This window comes from Lytechinus pictus, chromosome 12, assembly GCF_037042905.1.
Source record: "Lytechinus pictus isolate F3 Inbred chromosome 12, Lp3.0, whole genome shotgun sequence".
NCBI classification, from domain to species: Eukaryota; Metazoa; Echinodermata; class Echinoidea; order Temnopleuroida; family Toxopneustidae; genus Lytechinus; species Lytechinus pictus.
This window is the reverse complement of record NC_087256.1, coordinates 19,882,360-19,900,974: the sequence shown is the minus strand read 5'-3', so window position 1 is coordinate 19,900,974 and position 18,615 is coordinate 19,882,360. Positions and strand designations below refer to the sequence as shown.

At 37.8% G+C, this 18,615-nt stretch overlaps 1 protein-coding gene across 2 annotated transcripts in view; it reads right to left on the bottom strand.

Moving 5' to 3' along the window:
• LOC129273662 (zinc transporter ZIP13-like) overlaps positions 1 to 18,615 on the bottom strand; it is a 37,676-nt gene that overhangs the window by 10,264 nt on the left and 8,797 nt on the right. For both annotated transcript variants that reach the window (XR_010295362.1, XM_064107970.1), the window contains exons 4-9: positions 16,418 to 16,642; positions 7,880 to 7,969; positions 6,536 to 6,586; positions 6,050 to 6,182; positions 721 to 820; positions 146 to 225 (exon numbers count right to left, since the gene is read on the bottom strand). Coding sequence is in view for 1 of the 2 variants with exons in the window: in XM_064107970.1 (XP_063964040.1) it covers positions 150 to 225; positions 721 to 820; positions 6,050 to 6,182; positions 6,536 to 6,586; positions 7,880 to 7,969; positions 16,418 to 16,642 (675 nt within the window). In the remaining variant the exon portion in view is untranslated. The remainder of the gene's footprint in view (positions 1 to 145; positions 226 to 720; positions 821 to 6,049; positions 6,183 to 6,535; positions 6,587 to 7,879; positions 7,970 to 16,417; positions 16,643 to 18,615) is intronic.

Below are 18,615 nucleotides of genomic sequence, written 5' to 3'. Positions count from 1 at the left end.
CGTCCTTCAAGATTTGTGCATATTTTCACCAATCGCCAATGATCCGGTTAATTAAATCAGAAGATATGTGCAAAGATATGTATGTGGAAACATGTTCATGGCGAGAAAGGAGGTTACTACAATTTTTTTTTAATGAATTACTCACCTGTTTATTCTATCAAAAGGCTCACAGCACCCATAACAGCAATACCACACAGCAGACACATCATCTGTTTTATTGACTCTCTAAAATGAAGACAAAATATATTATATAAGACATGGATACATCAATAAGATTATTAAAGTTTAAAGTTTAAAGCAGATTACACCATGGCAATTTTTTCCCCCTTAATTACTACAAAGGTTTCAAATCAATTCAATTTTGCATTGACTTGAATATTGTAGAAGTCAAACAATAAAAAACAAAAGAAATAGTGAGTGAGGGACATCATCGACTGTCTCATTTTCATGTCACTGAGTTGTGCATATCACTGTTTTGTGAAAAATAAGCAAAACTTTCAAATGTCGTCATTTTCTTATTTTTCACATCCGATTTTGATGAAATTTTCAGTGTTATGCTAGTTTGATTTTTCTCAATTTATTCAAATCAGCGTTTTTCTGGTGTGGACTTGACCTTTAAGTTTGGAACAATCTTCTAATTAAACTGATTTACAATTAAACTTTGCAATTCCAATCTAGAAAAAATTGCACTCCCTTGCAATATGCAACAGATTAACTTACTTCCAATTTGTCTCTTGAAGAAGCTCTGGAAGCACAGTAGCTAGGGCAATGTGTATGAAGCCCCCTGCAGTGAATGGAAGGATCCACGCAGCTCGGTTACCTAAACATTAGCAAGCATGGAGAAAAATCATGATACCAACATCACAGTTACATAATAAAAGCTATGACTTTCTGTAATTTATTAAAAAAAATAATTTCTATTAAACTTCACACCATGCATCTCAAAGAAGCCAAACAAAAAAACTGTCAAAATGGCTGCTAGAAAAAAAAGGATAATGAGGATGACATTTCTCTTAAAAAATAACTTGCTGTGCAACTAATTGTCCATACACTTTACAAAAAATAAGCAGTGCTCACCCAAACATGAATTATTTTCAGACTTCTTGCCAATTTGAGGAGAAAAACAGATTAATTTTGACCTCATGAAAGTTGAAAGTTGTATACCCTCAATGGGTTACTAATGCAAACCCTTTTCTTGTGCCGATTCTGAGAGGGTGTAGTTTACCCACTGATCTGAATATTATCTGGATGGGCGGTCGCACGCTGATTGGCTGTTCAAAAATGAAATCCCCGATGCGGAGGGGCCGTCAAAAGACGTCTACTTTGCACTAGAAGGCATGGGCTTCCTTTCTATTTTGACTAATACTAAAAAAATTTGGAGGTTTTTCAACTTAATTTTGCGATATAAACTTGTAATAACACTCTTGATTTCATATGTGTGTACTATTTATTCATAAATCGTGATAAGGATAGAAGAAAAATTGAAAAATCAGTGCTTTTTGGAACAGATATAGTCTCATACAGTATGTTACCTTTTGTGTGAGCGCAATGGATAATAATGTTTCACTTAGGGTATACTCCACATGCCTCCAGGCATGGCAAATCCCACAAAAGTCACCAGGGATGAGTTTTCAGTTCAATAGCCTTACTGAATTGAGTGATTCTTGCCGCTTTAAAATATTATATAACTCACTAACTTTACAAAAAGGAGAATGTTCAATACCTTACAGTGTTACTTTTGAGAGGGATTAAAGGTAATAAGTCTATTCAGTGAGACACATACCCTCACACAATTGCTCAAAGGTAAAAAAAAAAAAGGAGCAAAGTGAAGAGGGGGAAAATTAAAAATATCAAAGTAAAGAGCAGGGAAAATGAAAGAAGGGAGCGAAAATTCTCAGAAATAAGATAGGAAAATATCTTCATATAGGCTTTAAAAATCAAAACTATTTGAGCAATAAAAAGAATATGTGTAAGAAGATGTATTAGCCTTGTCCAAATTATATCAGTTTTCATTTTCTGCGAGGCTAAAATACGGGAAAGGCATATTACAATCCCGTCTACTACGTGCAAAACAAAACGGCTTTGTTCGCTGTGTTGATGGTCCTAAGATGGCGGCGATGGCTTCAGTCCGTGACGCTTCACCGCCAATCCAGATAATATTCAGATCAGTGAGTTAATACCTAGATTGCCAGTTTACTACCAGAATGTTGCCAATTTGAAGAGCAGAGCAGATTCATTTTGATATTATGAAAGCTGTGTATGCTCTCTGTGTTAATAGCACAAACCTGTTTATTGGGCCAATTCTGAGAGGAGGGTCTATTTCACCATGGGTTGCCGTAATGTTGCCAATTGAAGTAGTAGAAGTAGATCTTTCTTTTGACCTTATGAAAGATGTATACCCCCTATGAGTGAATAGTACATAGCAGGTTTTTGTGATGATTCTGAGGTGTATTTCACAATCATTGCCAATTTGTTGCCAGATGGTTGCCAATTTGAGAAAAGATCTTTATTTTGAACTAATAAATCTGAGTAACCCCTATGGGCAACGTTCTCGCTACCACGCGTCACGGTTGGCGGGCGCCGCCAAGCCTGAAAATTTTCAGGGCAAATCCGCCAACCCTGAACTTCCCCGACAACCGTGGCCGACAACTGTAAAACAGGCCTAGATCTACACATAAACTGAATAATATATAAAAAAAATAATCTGCTTTTCAGATCCTAAAATAAACTTGTCGATTATTTCGATTTTTTCCCGGGATTTCTTTGACTCACTCACTACTACTAGTGCGCTATATATACGATACGACCTCGACTCGAGGCCCAATCTCTTTAGTGGGAAGCGCGAAGATGTTTACCTCGCATTTGCGTATCGCATTGCTCAGATCATTTACGTCTTTAAAATGGTAGTAAATACGCTCAAAAACAAGTGAGGGGAGAGGGGTATCGTGGGTTACTGCATGGCTTGGGCAATGTAATTTAGATTATTACGAATTTCATTTGATATTGTCACTTATTATGTCAAAAATAAAGTGTGTCAAAATTACTATCAAAATTCGATCGAAATATAGTTTCATCTCGTCCCAGGCCCCAGCCTTTATAGCTACATCTACATGAATTCATTGAATGCATTTCTGATGACACTGCCGTAGAGCGAATTGAGAAAAACTATTCAAAGATCACGTTAATAATGACAAAGCCAATGGAATGGATTGATATAATGTCCAACTCATTTACTTACATCAAAATGATTTATTCACATTTAAATTCCGATTTTACTCCATTATTTCCAAAGTCTTGATCTCTACGTCGATCTTTTGAAACTGTTGATTAATTTCGCGACGGCGTGTCTACCAAGTTCTGTGCCACTGCATTCGCGCTCGCAACGGTCACATTCATAATACAAATCGCACATGGCATCAAAATCCTTGATCCGGGGATCCGATAGTCTTCCAAAATTAGATGGGATCCAAAACTAATTTAATTTGATTTTTTTCATATATTCATTGAATCTGTTATAATTTTCATAATTAATAATCTTTATTAATATTATTCACATTTTTTATCATTACGACTCATTTTTTTAATGTGAGTTATACGTACAGTGTATTTTCATTTGTATTGTTCTTTATTACTCTTTGCCTGCCAATTAAATAATGAGCGCACCTGTCGCGGGCCTGAGAAATGTTTTTAGTCATCACAGTGAATGCTTTATGAATTTGTTGTACAATTGCTTAACTACGATTTAAAACAAAATATCATTTGAAATTAATTTGTGTAAAGGAAAAAAGAGAATGGGGGGTGGCCGTGGGCAATGTAGATGAAAATGATGGGATGTTTGTGACTTTGTGGGGAGGGGATTAAGTTCGTAGCGAATGAAATTAATATTCATTTATGGATGTGTCTACTGTGATTGTGGCTGCATAATCTTTATGGCGATTGGAAAATCCACCTTGGGTCGGGAGAGGTACGTGATTCAATAGATTTCGATAGAAGTACACATTCAACAAAGTGGAATTGGCAATTCATTCACAGATATTCGTTTCAATGATTATTGAAGTTGATATGTGTGAACGTTTTAGAGGATATCGGATATGTATATCGTTTTTTCACGTCCACAATGAGTTGCTAGTATAATTTGAATATCGTTGGATGAATTTTTTAAGTTCACTTATGTCTTTATTGTTTTATATCGGAATTGTGCTTTTAATATATGAGTTATATCTTGGCAACGTCGTTAGCCTAATTATACTGCGAGTGGATGATATTTATGAAATGAGTTGGAATGTGAACGAGACGCCCCAAAGCCGATGGCACGTGATCTAATTAGTATTCACTTTCTGGGTTGAGCCAATCATTGTGCTTGAAAACGGGTTTCCCCGAATTCCCGCCCTTGGAATGTGTCCCACGTGTGTGACCTGTTAACCTGTTGTTTGAGTGCGAATCAGCTGATTTCGTGACCTCAAAAACTCTTCATGGTGTTGACGCTGGATGGGGGCTATAAAATTAAGAGGATCTTTCTCTTTTATTCATTTTTAATAAACTGTTCGTGATTTTCAAACTACACCTATAGTGATATTGTGATGCAATTTATTGAATCACGTACCTCGATCATCCCACTCATGGTGCAAGAAAATATTTTTTTAATTCACCAAAATATACATGTAAGAAAGATTATTCGGCCGTCATCATCGGTAGAAGTATAGACACGTCTATAAAAATGTATTCGCTTTGAATATTGACTTCTTCACCAATCCCACACACACGATCTCAACATCCCCTTGTTATTGTCCACGCCACGACCCCTCCCCTATCGCTCTCTCCCTTCGACCATCATACAACCCACCCCTCTTCCTCTCTTTCACACACGCTGTATTTGTAGGCCTACATAATGTATTATGTAAAAATAGAAATCTTATTTCCTGTCAATTAACCTATACTTTCAAAACATTTTAAATCGCAGTTAAGAAAAACAAATTCGTAATATTACAGTATAATGAATGACTAAAAATATTTCTCACGCTCGTGATGAGCACAGCACATTCATTATTTTATAGGTGAGTAACGAACAATACAAAGGAACACAGCAATAATTGACAGTGATAAAAGAATCTCGATTGGAAATTATTAGTATAAACATCATCAACAGAAGTCTTATGAGAGTTATAGTTTCAGTGAGTATCGAATAAACCAAACAAAAAACCATGCAAATTATATAAGTTGGGGACCCCGTCTCATGAATACCGATGCCCATTATTTGGAAGCCTCGGAAGAAAACTTCCGAGGCTTCCAAATAATACCTCCGTCACATTTGCTCTACGGCGAGTCGAAAACAGCCGTTTTATTCATTTTTATTCAAACCACGGTAACCACCTATATTCAGCTGGTACAAAAAAATGTTAAAACGGCTGTTTTCGACTCGCCGTACGGCCGCCGTAGAACAAATGTGACCGAGGTATAAAGTCGGAACAATCTTTGGATTTAGTAAGGGCGTGCTGACGCAGCGCAAGCTCAAAGGGCTACGCATGCAGTCCGTAGATGCAAGCTCAAAGGGCTACACATGCGGTCCGTAGATGCAGTCGGTCATTGACATAAGAAACAACACGCATTCACAAAATTAATCGCACTTTCTAAGGATGTAGCGATATCGATCTGAACATTGGAAAGTATGGAGTTAATTTATCGATGTAAATAGTCTATAAACTGTAAGTATAAAATGAGATTGACTTCAATTTTTAAGTTATCAGTAATTGCCTTTCTGCTTCAATCGCAATTCGCGCAACCGTTACGGCTGTGTGGCCGGAGAAGCATTAAATAGACTTAAAATGTGGTGCATTTAGCAGCAATCTAAGCTCGTCGATATTGATATTTTCGATAGCTACCGCGCTTTGCTAAGGAGAGGGGGGACACCCCCCTCCTGAACCCTCCCCCCGAGCGTGCTTCGCACGCACCGAGGCCGCTGCGCGTATTGCGTGGCTTCGCGCCACCAAGCGTCAGAGTGAACCTGGCGAGAACGTTGCCTATGGGTTACTAGTCGGTATATTGTACTTACCCGTTTCTTGTGCCGATTCAGAGAGGAGGGTGAGTACTGCACCAAGAAGCCCTCCTACAGCTGTCGAGATCTGGGATTTAGTTGCCTGCACTCTTGAGAACCCGGACCGGAGTAGGATAGCAAAGTCACCAACCTGTCGGAAGATATAATGCATACAGGATCATCATGAGATTTTGTGAGCAACTGTACAAACTGGAATGACAATTAAATAAAAATATCACATCAGTCACTAAAACAATACCTCTTATTCTTAATACACCTTATACCTGAATCAAGTTTAAAAAATATCACAGTTTAGATGGAACAATATTTCTAAAACGTGGATATGGAAATCGGAAATCGATGGGTCAGTTCATTAATCAATTAAAATACTTCTAAATCATTTCTTTTCATCTATGACAAAGCTAAATGACACTGGTTGTAAAAGAATGAGGTAGACATAAGCTTCCTTATCTTGGAAAATACTTAAAGATTATTTATTTTTACCTCATGGGGTACTTCATGTAACAAAATGGCTGCCGTTGTGAGCATCCCGACCTGCAGCAGTACAGAGAATATATCAAAGAAAAAAAATTAAGAATGAGTGAATAAATATAGACAGACAGGAAGTACATAAATACATAGAAGTGAAGAGTGGTACGGAAAATGGAAGATGCAGAGCAAGAGAGAGCGAGGAGGGGGAGGGGGTGCAGGAGACAGGATCATGAAGGCATGAAGTGTCTGAAGGGAAGGATGAGAGAGAGTGCCAAAGAAAGGAGAAGAAAAAAGAGGGGGTTGATGAGGATAGAGGGTGTGCATACATGTATATAGGAATTGAGTGAAGGGGGGGAGGCAATTGGAGAGCAAGCAAAACAAAAGAGAGTGACAGACAGTGGCGGATCCAGGGGGGGGGCACAGCCGGCCCGTTCCCCCCCTTTTGAGAGCCACAATCAAAATTTGTAACGTAAGAATACAGATTTTACTGAAGTGTGCCCCCCCCCCTTTTTTAAAGTAAGAAAAATATTTTTGGCTCAAATTTTCCGCGGGCGAAATGACCTTAAATTTTAGGTAAAAACCCTTTTTGTTCTTTTTTTTTCTTTTCAAATTTTCATCGGGAAAATGTGCCCCCCCCCCCCCCGTTTGGAAAATCCTGGATACGCCCCTGGTGACAGAATACAGAAAATAGGAAGGAGAGAGAGAGGCGTGGGGGTATCAGAGTGAATGGGAGGGAGGGAAATAGAAGAAAATGTGACTATATATGAAACAATAGGAGTAATTTTTATTGTAAATCCTGTAAAATGAGGGAGGAAGTGGACAAGTCAAAGGCAAAGCAAATAAACTATGTCTGGGATGTATTTTGACCTCCGAACAAACTATTTAGGACAATGCTTTCCTGCTGCCTCGGTTAATACACACTGCACAATATCATCACAGTGTCAGGTACACGATATCAAATTACCAGGGAATTGGTAGCGAGACATGTAGCTTGTCAAAGGCACTGCTTCGAAATAAGCCCTACCCCATCTGTGGAACTGTTCCTGTTTTTATCAGTAACCTAGAATATATAATAAACCATGGTTCATGCTGAGTAATGTACAGTACAAATAAGTAGAAACAGCTTGATATGAGCAATTCTATGCAATGTTCTACTTCAATAGCCGCAGAGAGAAGGGCATTCACGGTAGAGCAAGCCAAGGCATACTTTACATAATTTTCCAATTATCAGAACTGCATAGCGAATGGGTAAAACATCACTGAGAAACTTCTGAATGATATATTAAAAACAAAAATACAGTTCATTCAATTCAATCCATGTGGATGCATGCATGCAAACATAATACTGTGTCTCACCTTTTTGCTAACGAGAAAGCTCCCAGCCACAGCTATGCCATGGGTAAAATTATCGATGAAGTTTGCCAGTAGATTCAGATATCCTACAACCTGAAATTAGAAGAAAAATTAAGAAATTATAAGGAGAAATTAACCTGAAAGGAAATACCCCGCAATGAATACCAAGAAACCTAATTATAAGAATTTGATTCTTAATAGGCTACCAATTGATCTGTACATGTATGTACATAGAAAGCATTTTTGACAGGTACATGCATACTTAATTTTTGGATATGTACAAGCAAGAATAGCTCCTCTTTGCATATAAACTGTGGTCTTTGTGAGATATGGTTTTACATGAAATTATGTTTGGCCTTTAGATAAATAAAAGTACTGGTACATAACTTGTAGAAAATATCCTGCATGCAGTCTGCCATATCTCATATTTCAGGTTTACAGTATTAAATTTTCATGTATTCACTCTACACTGAAGTGAAATCTACCAGCATTTTTTAACGAAATCAAAGCTGCAAGTTAATACAGCAATCCAATGGAATAAGCCTGTTCACGGTTGTAAACTGCGCACGAGCAGAAAAAAGGTCATTGGAGACAACCATGAAGGTGGCTTTCAAATTCACTGACATAGGCATTTGTGATTTGATGATTATTCATGTATTCCTTTCAAAATATTTATCACATCCAAGCTGAAGAGTAATAAATAGAGCCTTCATAATCACTGGTATATTTGACAGTAGCATAAACAATAGTCAAATGTGCCAAAGGCAGACAATAAAACAGATTTCCAAACTTTATCCCTGATGTACTATTCTAGTCACCTGGTCTATACAATGCCTTTTGTTCTTAGAATTTGAATACTCTACCAGTAAAGCTTATGCAACATCTACATTTGAAAATGATAGTGCTTATCCTAATGAAAAATCACAAAGGTAAATTGAGAAAAGTTGATCATGAGCTAACCGTGAACTGGCTTATTCAATCATTCTTATCTGTTGTTCTGTGTCTTTTACACATCTACTTTTTTGTCATTTTAAAGCAGATACGAACCAATAGCGCCATCTCGAGTCCTCAACTACTCATACCTGGCCAGTTTCCTGACCCATAATGCTAGTGTAGTCTACACATGTAGTAATATAGACCCACTTTAAAGATAACATGCTAATTAACTACTCAACACATTTAAACCGCAATAATTATATTACCAAGTAGCAAAACAATTACTTTTCCTCTTAAAACATTTTAGTTGTTTCTCTATACAAATACAATTATAGGTCAATTTCTTCTCTGTAGTACTAGTAGATATCTGAAAACGTATATTTTAGGGGACATCCCGATAGACCGCGGGTCCGATAGACCGCGGGTCCGTTAGACCGCGGGTCCGATAGACCGCGGGTCCGATAGACCGCGGGTCCGATAGTCCGCGGGTCCGATAGACCGCGGGTCCGATAGTCCGCAGTGTGTGTAAAATTATGATCAGATATATCAAATGTCATCGAGAGGTCCAAAGGTCAAATGATACGAGGCCATGGGGTTCTATCAGGTGCGGATCCATGGAGGGCCGAGGGGGAACTGCCTCACCCCCCCCCCCCCCCCACCCCCAGCTCAAAAAAAAAAGAGGGGGGGAGAGGGGAAAAGGGAGAGAATAAAAAAAGAAAGAGGAAGATGGGAAAAGAAGAGAATAGAAAATAGAGTAAGAAGGAGAAAGGAAGAGAAGAAAAAGGGGAAAGGAAAGACAAAGAAAAAAAGGAGAAGAAAAGGGGAAAGAAGAGGGAAAAAGAGTAGGGAAAAGGAAGAGAAGAAAAGAAAAGGAGGAAAAAGAAGAAAAAAAAGAGGAACGAAGAGAAGAATATTTAAATAGAGAGGAAGATGGGAAGAAAGATAAGAAAAAAGAGAGAGAGAGGAAGAGGGGAAGGAGAGAAGAAAGAGAGAGAGGGAGGAAGGGGAGAGAGAGAAGAAAACATATTAAAAGAGAAAAAAGGGAGAAGGAAAGAAAAAGAAAAAGGGAGAAGTAAAAGGGAAAAGAGAAAAAAAGTGGAAGAGGGAAAAGAAAAGAACGGAGTAAGGAAAAGGGGGAAAAGAAGAAGAAAAAAGAGCGAGAGTAAGTGGGAAGAGAGGAAAAACGAGAAAAGAGGGAAAGAGAAGACAGCAAAAAGAGAAGAAAAGGGGGAAAGAAAAGATGGGGGAAAGAGATCGAAGAAAGGGGGGAAAAGAAGAGGGGGAAAGAAAGAGAGAAAGAAAGAGAAAGGAAGGAAGGGGAATGAGGATAAAAGAAAGAAAGAAAAGGAGATGGGAAACGGAAGAGGGAGATGTTGACCTGGACGTCGATTTGATGGCGCCAAAATGACGTTCGAACTATGGGGCGCCGAATTGATGTTCGATCTAGCGGGGCACCAAATTGATGTTCGAACTAGGGGAGCGCTAATTTGAATTTTGACCATAATGCGACAAATACATGTTTCAGAGAGGGGAGGGAGGGCAAAGTTATATTTCACATGATGGGGGCGCCAAGTTTATGTTCAACCGAGGGCGCCAAATTGACCTTGAACTTAGAGGGCTTCATGCAAATTCATTTTCGACCGGGGACGCAACATTGCCTGTTTATAGTAAAATATATGTCTTGCCAAAAAACTTCAATTAATGCGGCTGAATTAAAATATCCCGTTTTTACGATAACAGAAAAAAAAAAGGTTTTCGAGTTTTAAGTCTGTTTAGCGAGATAGATACCCTGTTCAGGGTCACAAAAAAGGGTTATTGTCAAATTCAGCTCGCGCTACGCGCTCGCAATATTTGATTAATGAGGTATGCATCCTCTGCTTCAATCCCACATGTAAGTGTTAGTGTTTTTCAAGTCAACATACATAGGTCGATCCAGGGGGCAAAGATTTTGCCCCCCCCCCCGATGGTGGCGCAAAAAGGGGCAAGAAACAGAAAAAAGGAAGAGAAAAGGACAAGCAATTAGAATAGGAATTATACCTTAGTCCTTCTTAAGTCAGTATATAAATACAGCTCAATAGGCTGATATGTAGTTTAAAATATCAAGTTTTGATATCAATATACAAAACATAATTCAGCTCGGACCTCGATCTTTCATTATTTTGTTTTATTTACCAATTTATGTTTTAAGTGCTCTGGAAAATGTCCGTTTTATGGTTTGAATCAACATTTGCAACATTTTGTGCGCTCGCACTATATGCCAAGTAGGCCTATGTATTGTCTTTTTATATTTCATATAAGATTCTCTAAATATACCTTTTCAGGTGTCTCGATTATAAAAAAAAATAATAAAGGCCTATGAGCTAGCGCTGTGCGCTCGCGTTTTGATTGGTGAGTTATGTATACCTACATATTAATTTTATAACAAACTACTTAAATCCCCCCATTAAAAGAAAAATCCGGATCGCGATTTGCGCTCGCATTATTTGCTAAAAATATATCAACCAATGAATCCTATTCATGATTACAAAAATACTTAAAATATCCAGTTTTCAGGCCTCATGCACTGTCAACAAATTTCACACACTCATTAGGCTTAACAGATTAATAAATATGAAATAAAATTTGTATAAATTCATTATAACTAAATTGTCCCTTTTTCAGAAATAATTTTTTTAGGAAAACAAAGAGAAGATAGTCATCATTCTTATATGATGACAACATGTCCTTAGGCCTAAAATGTCTCGATCCTAGGTCAAATAAATAATAAAATATCAGCTCGCGCTTCGCGCTCGCATTATTTATATAGTGCTATCAAATTTCCCTATATACATAGTGCTGTAAACAGTGCTTAAATTGACCCTTTTCATATCGGAATTTCAAATATTATTTTCAGCTCGGGCTCTGCGCTCGCATTATTGATTTTTATGATGAAAAATGAAATGTATTCAGATTGCCAGGATTCTGTCTAACTCTAAAACACGCACACGCATGTTTTTAGGATACAAAGCTTGATCTTATTCAAAACGTGCTAAAATTATCCAGTTTCGAATCAGAATATCAAAAAAATTTTGCTCGCACTTTGCGCTCGCATTATTATTATAGGAAGATACCAAAAATTACCCATCCTTTTTTATGATTGACAAACATGAATCGAATGTCCCATTGGGGGATTTGAAATCTCATCTTTTTAGGTTGGAATATCAAAAATGTTCAGCTCGCGCTTCGCGCTCGCATTATTTAATCGTTGAAATATGTATCGTCTTAATGGCTAACTGCAAAACATCCTTAACATGTCCCTTTTCGACCAGGCCAGAACGAATATTTAACATTTCTGCTCGGCTTCGCGCTCGTGGTAATTATCTAGTTATATACGCTGTTCAGGTTCACAAACATTGCCCAAAATGTTCAATTTTCAGGACAAAATACATGAAATTTCATTTTTAGATTACATATAGGGCTTAAGAGATTATTACACATTTATGTTGCTTATAAAGTAAAGCTAGGAAATGACTGTTAGGACATGGGTGTTTTGCCCCCCCCCCAAAAAAAAAAAAAGAAGAGAGAATCAAGACTAAGAAAAAATAGAGAGAAAAGGAAAGGGATAAGGATGAAATATAATATTATTTTCCAAATATTATGTCAAAATCTATCACAACCTTGTATTTTTGTAATAAAAATGTCAGCACATTTGCTTGCTCGCTTCACTCACTGGCAACTTCTTATTAATTTTATGCGATACACCATATCGAGCCCCCTCGAAATTGTTGGCTCATTGCGGCACTGGGACAACCCCTTCAAAGAAACAAAAAAAAATCAACTTTGAGCGGCCGATCGGGGAAAATATGGGTGAAAAAATGGCCCCTCCCCCTAATGGCGGAAGCTGGGTCCGCCCCTGACTTAGGCTTTCAGGATGTAATACATGATAAATCTATAAAAAAAAAATCAGATCGCGCTTCGCGTTCTCATTATTTATTTAGGCCTTGTGAGATACCTCAATTTGTTTCTAAGAATGAAATATCAGATTTTCTTTGACGTCTACCCCCCCCAATTTCATTTATTTTTTTAACTTGGTGCCCTCGCCACCCATCCCCCCCCCCCGCGCACCCATGCTGAATAAATACGCCACTGATGAGGAGAATTAGTCGATTGCTTCGAGATTGCATTATTCCCAAGAGGTTATCATTAATATTATTGAAGGGTATTCTAACACAACAGTACAGAAACTACAGCTCCCGTTCACAGAATATTCCAGTAGGGCCTACTCTGGTAAGAAGTTAAACCAAATTGAACCCCCCCCATAAAAAAAAAAAAAATCGCTCGTGCTTTGCGCTCCCATTGATATTACATTATATATTCATGGATTTTTTTTTCAAGAACACATGAAAAAGTGGTATTTGGTTTTTTTTTAATGTGATTATAAGATAATTCAAAATCCATTTAAGGCACTTTAGTTAGCCTGGCCGGGAGGGAGTGGGCGCCATTTTTCGAAAAGTACACATATGGGCGCCAAAAATCAGGTCAAATTTGCCCCCCCCTCCCTCCCCACGAAATCCTGGATCCGCGCCTGGGTTCTATAACAATAACCCAATTAGGGCAATCACCCCCTGACAACTACTTCAAGGAAAATATTATCCCCATATTTTTACCGGCGGGGACTGATACCCCCCCCCCCCGGAAATTTACCCTCCAGATAATTACCCCTAGTATGGAGCCTTGAAAATGCCATTAACGTGACGACATGGCGTGGTACTTTATCTTGCCATGTCTTAATTAATCATTGGCGGCGGAAGGCAAAAAAATTTAGGGGGGTCCACCTGAAATTTTGGGATGGACACAGGTAAAAAAATTGACAAGCAAATCAACCAAAATTTATAGGAAGGACCACCAATTTTGAAAAAATTTTGACAAGAAAAAAGGTTATAAACCAAAATTAGGGGGACAAAAAGATTTTAGGGGGGTCCACCTCAATTTAGGGGGGACGTAGAAAACAAATTGACAAGCAAAAAAAAGGTTCTCAACTAAAAATCTAGGGGGGACCGTCCCCCACCTCAAATTTAGGAGGAAAGGTCCCCCCCCCCCCCCCCCCCGCTTCCGCCGCCTAAGTAATTAATACGCTTATTATTTTGACATAGCGATATATTCTATCTTGTCAAGTCGATATGTCCACATGGCGAGATATGAAGTGTACAAGCCCCGGCGAGAATCCCGATATATCGCTATGTTGACATGTAACTTATTTAAGTCGACTTGGCAAGATAAAATATCTCGCCATGTTGACATATAACTTTTTATAAGTGGACTGACTTGGCAGGATAACGTATCGCGCCATTATTTAGTCGGCATGGCAAGATAAAGTATCTCGCCATGTCGTCAAGTCGATGGCTCCGTATGGCGTCTAGAGGGTAAATTTCCGGGGGGGGGGGGGGGGGGGTAACAGTCCCTGACGATAAAATATGGGGATAATATTTTCCTTGAAGTAGATGTCAGGGGGCGATTGTCCTTTGGGTCATCGTTATAGAACCCCAATGGACTCGTATCATTGGCCTTTTGACCTCTTGATGGCATTGGATCTCACTATATCCTGACCATAATTTTACACACACCGCGGGCTATCGGACCCGCGGTCTATCGGACCCGCGGACTATCGGACCCGCGGTCTATCGGGCTGTAACCATATTTTAAGACTATGTTTTTATAACACACAGTCAATGAGAGACCAAACACAGTTCACTCCCCCTTTAAGAATAAAATAGTGTAATTATGAGTACATGTACAATGTTATCATTATCACTGTCATTCAGAGTAGAAATAAATCTATGCAGAAAGACTCTTTTCCTGTTCTTCTTCCTTCCCTTTAAAGATACAGTACTACTTCTTTTTCCTCCACCTTCTCCTCCTTACCATCACCATCATCATAACTTAAAGGTCAAGTCCACCCCAGAAAAATGTTGAATTGAATAAATAGAGAACAAGTGGAATGCCTCTGGCCGTCTCACCTGCATCACGCGATTCAATATAGCAGCAGTGCTGATTTTGAAAACTACTATAACTCGCACAAGATGTTCAGTGATACTTGGTTACTCTTATTTCCACGTTTTATGAACTAGACCAATACACTTATAGAGATATGATGGCAATTCAACAAATACCCCCAACGTGGCCAAAGTTCTTTGACCTTACATGACCTTGATCATGTGACCTGAAACTCGCACAGGATGTTCAGTGATACTTAATTACTCTTATGTCCAAGTTTTATGAACTAGACCAACACACTTTCAAATTTATGGCTGTAATTCAACAAATACCCCAATTTGGCCAAAGTTCATTGACCCTAAATGACCTTTGACCTTGATCATGTGACCTGAAACTTGCACAGGATGTTCAGTAATACTTGATTACTATTATGTCCAAGTTTCATGAATCAGATCCATAAACTTTCAAAGTTATGATGGTAATTCAACAGATACCCCCAATTCGGCCAAAGTTCATTGACCCTAAATGACCTTTGACCTTGGTCATGTGACGTGAAACTCATGCAGGATGTTCAGTGATACTTGATTAACCTTATATATAAGTTTCATGAACTAGGTCCATATATTTTCTAAGTTATGATGACATTTCAAAAACTTAACCTTAGGTTAAGATTTTGATGTTGATTCCCCCAACATGGTCTAAGTTCATTGACCCTAAATGACCTTTGACCTTGGTCATGTGACATGAAACTCAGGCAGGATGTTCGGTAATACTTGATTAACCTTATGGCCAAGTTTCATGAACTAGGTCCATATACTTTCTAAGTTATGCTGTCATTTCAAAAACTTAACCTCAGGTTAAGATTTGGTGTTGACGCCGCCGCCGCCGTCGCCGTCGGAAAAGCGGCGCCTATAGTCTCACTCTGCTATGCAGGTGAGACAAAAATCAAACCAGCATAACACTGAATATTTCATCAAAATAGGATGTAAAATAAGAAAGTTACATTTTAAAGTTTCACTTATTTTTCACAAAACAGTAATATGAACAATTCAGTCACAAGCAAATGAGATAGTCGATGATGTCCCTCACTATTTCTTTGGTATTTTATTATATGAAATATTCTAATTTTCTCCTCACTGTCAAGTGAAACAATGATTAACTCCTCCATGAACATGTGGAATTAGCATTGTTTAATATACTACATGGTTCAAACAAGTTGATCCTTATTATAATCTGTAATAAATGAAAAATTGTATAATTCAAACAATAAAAAACAAAAGAAATAGTGAGTGGATGATGTCATCAGTCTCCTCATTTAAATGCCAATCAAGATGTGCATAACTGTTTTGTGAAATAAAGCGGAACTAATAATGTCATAACTTTCTTATTTTACATCCTATTTTGATGAAATTTTCAGTGTTATGCTTGATGGATTTTTTCTCTTTTTATTCAAATCAAACTTTTGTTGGGGTGGACTTGCCCTTTACTGATTGTAATAAAAGCATGTATCCATATAAAATATGTTATTTATGAATAGATGAACATACAGTAAGTGGTAACAAGACTTCTGATTTATATTTCTGTATTACAGTGTACCTTCATAATCTTACAAAAAAAAGGATTGTATAATACCTTTACTTTCTTTTCCTTTGTATCCTTCTCCTCATTCTTGGGTAATGCCTGGATTATTTTATGGTCTCCATTTGACAGCCCATTTATACCATTATTCCTCGAGATACAAGTGTTGGGATTTAGAGGTCTTCTCTTTAAGCCGCCATTCTTTTCCAATCCATTCAGGGGACGGCAGGCTATCTCTCTGTTTCCAATGGGTGATGGGGAGCCGTTGTGCTTGATCAACTGGAATGAGAGGATTTACGTGAAGATGATAGAAAATTCATTTTTCACTTTACGCATTTTGAATTGTTGTACAAATACTGGTACATGTACATGCATAAAGATTATACCGTGGCGATGTATCTTCATGATTATACTTTCCCATTCGTGAAGGTTCAGTTTGTAAGGGGATTCTGCAGAACAAATACACTAAAGAGTGTGCGATTGATTTGATCTGATTTGATTTGACCTTATACAGGCAACTTTGCTTTTAGAAATTAAATCCATTAGGACCACATAAATCTGTAAGAAGAATACAAGAGGTGCATACATATTTTGCATGATTTGGGGCCCGTAACACAAAGCCTAGCAATGATCGTAGAAACACTTTTCTATGATCGATTCCACTGACTAAAATACACAATCAATCGTAAAAATCAAGTGTACGATTAATCGCTAACCTTTGTGTTATGGGACCCTGGAGTAAAAATTGCTTCAACTTTAATAGGTGAATATCATATACATGTATGGAAGATTGATAGTTACAGGTATTTCACAAAAACTTTATAGATAAAATGTAGGCCTACATCAGGCTACATGTACATGGATAATAAATTAGATACATGTATGGCATGAACATTTGTGTATAAAAGCAAGTTTATAAGCATTGAAGCCTTTTGAAGGTGGAATATGAAAAAACTTGCAATGAATTCTCTCCTGAAATAACCGTGTTATTTGTAAATTCTTGCAATTGTAGCTTAATTTTATTGCACCCTTGGCTACCAATGATTTTAAGAGTTTACAGACCATGGCTAAATTTAATGCAGGATCCAGAACACAGAACAAGGCCTCTCTAAATACAACAAAATAGGCAGTGCTCCACAAGGCTGCTCAAGTCTGCTCAATCTCGAGATTTTAGCCAGATTGGCCCTTTTCGCAATTAATCTCGAGATTCAAGAAACCCTGTGTCCACCAGCGCAAGAAGAGCGATTCCTGCTCGAGCGAGGCATCGATGCATTATGGTCTGACGCCTTGAACAAAATAATCCTGAGTGCGTCTGCACCTGTGAATTAGCGGGATAATTTGTAAGATAGCACGCTATTTTGCAAGTAATCCCAAGTTGACTTGGGATTGCAATCTTGAGTCGAGATTAATCCTGCGAAAATCTCGAGATTCTTCAGATCGGGATAATTTGCCGGATCAGAAATAGTGCGCTAATTTGAAAACTCAGGCTGATGCAGATGGCCCTACTGAACCTTTCGTGCACAAAGTGATTAAAATGAAGAGAAACTGTCACAGGGGTGGGAGTGGGGCGAAGAAGGTACACGTATCAACCATGGACTTTCAAAGGAAAAGTTCATGTCACCTTTACAGTTGAAGAAATGTAAACAATACAAACTGATCCCTTCCCCCTTCCATTTCATGGTTTACATGTATGTCCATTTTTAACAGATTTGGCAGGTGGATCCATGATCTTGCTTCCTAAAGTGAATATACTGTAGTTTGTAAAATGCACTTGAACCAGGAAAGAATCCTGGTTTATCAATGTACATGTATATTTAGCAAGAACATAATTAATGTTTGCTTAAACCAAACACATCACAACCACCTGTTTTATGGATTGATAGTGATTACAATGTCAACAATTTACTTTTGTTCTCTACTTGAGGTAGCCAGACAGATGAACATTAATTTACAATAAAAAAGAAACTTGATGTTATTACTCTTTACATTCCATCCATGTTTCTTGTATGTATACAAACTACAAAGGGTAAGGAATTTCCAAAATTCAGAAGGGTAACTTTATATGTACAAGTACATTTATGTCTAAGATAAGTAAGAATAGTTTTAATAGTTGTTAAATTTTCTCATTGCTTCCAACAAAACCTCCAAATATAAAAAGTTTTTAACAATATGAATACAACATGGAGAGAGCTTCAAACTACAAATCATGTACATTCTTCATAGCTTTGAATGTTAATAAAGTTCTTGAATAC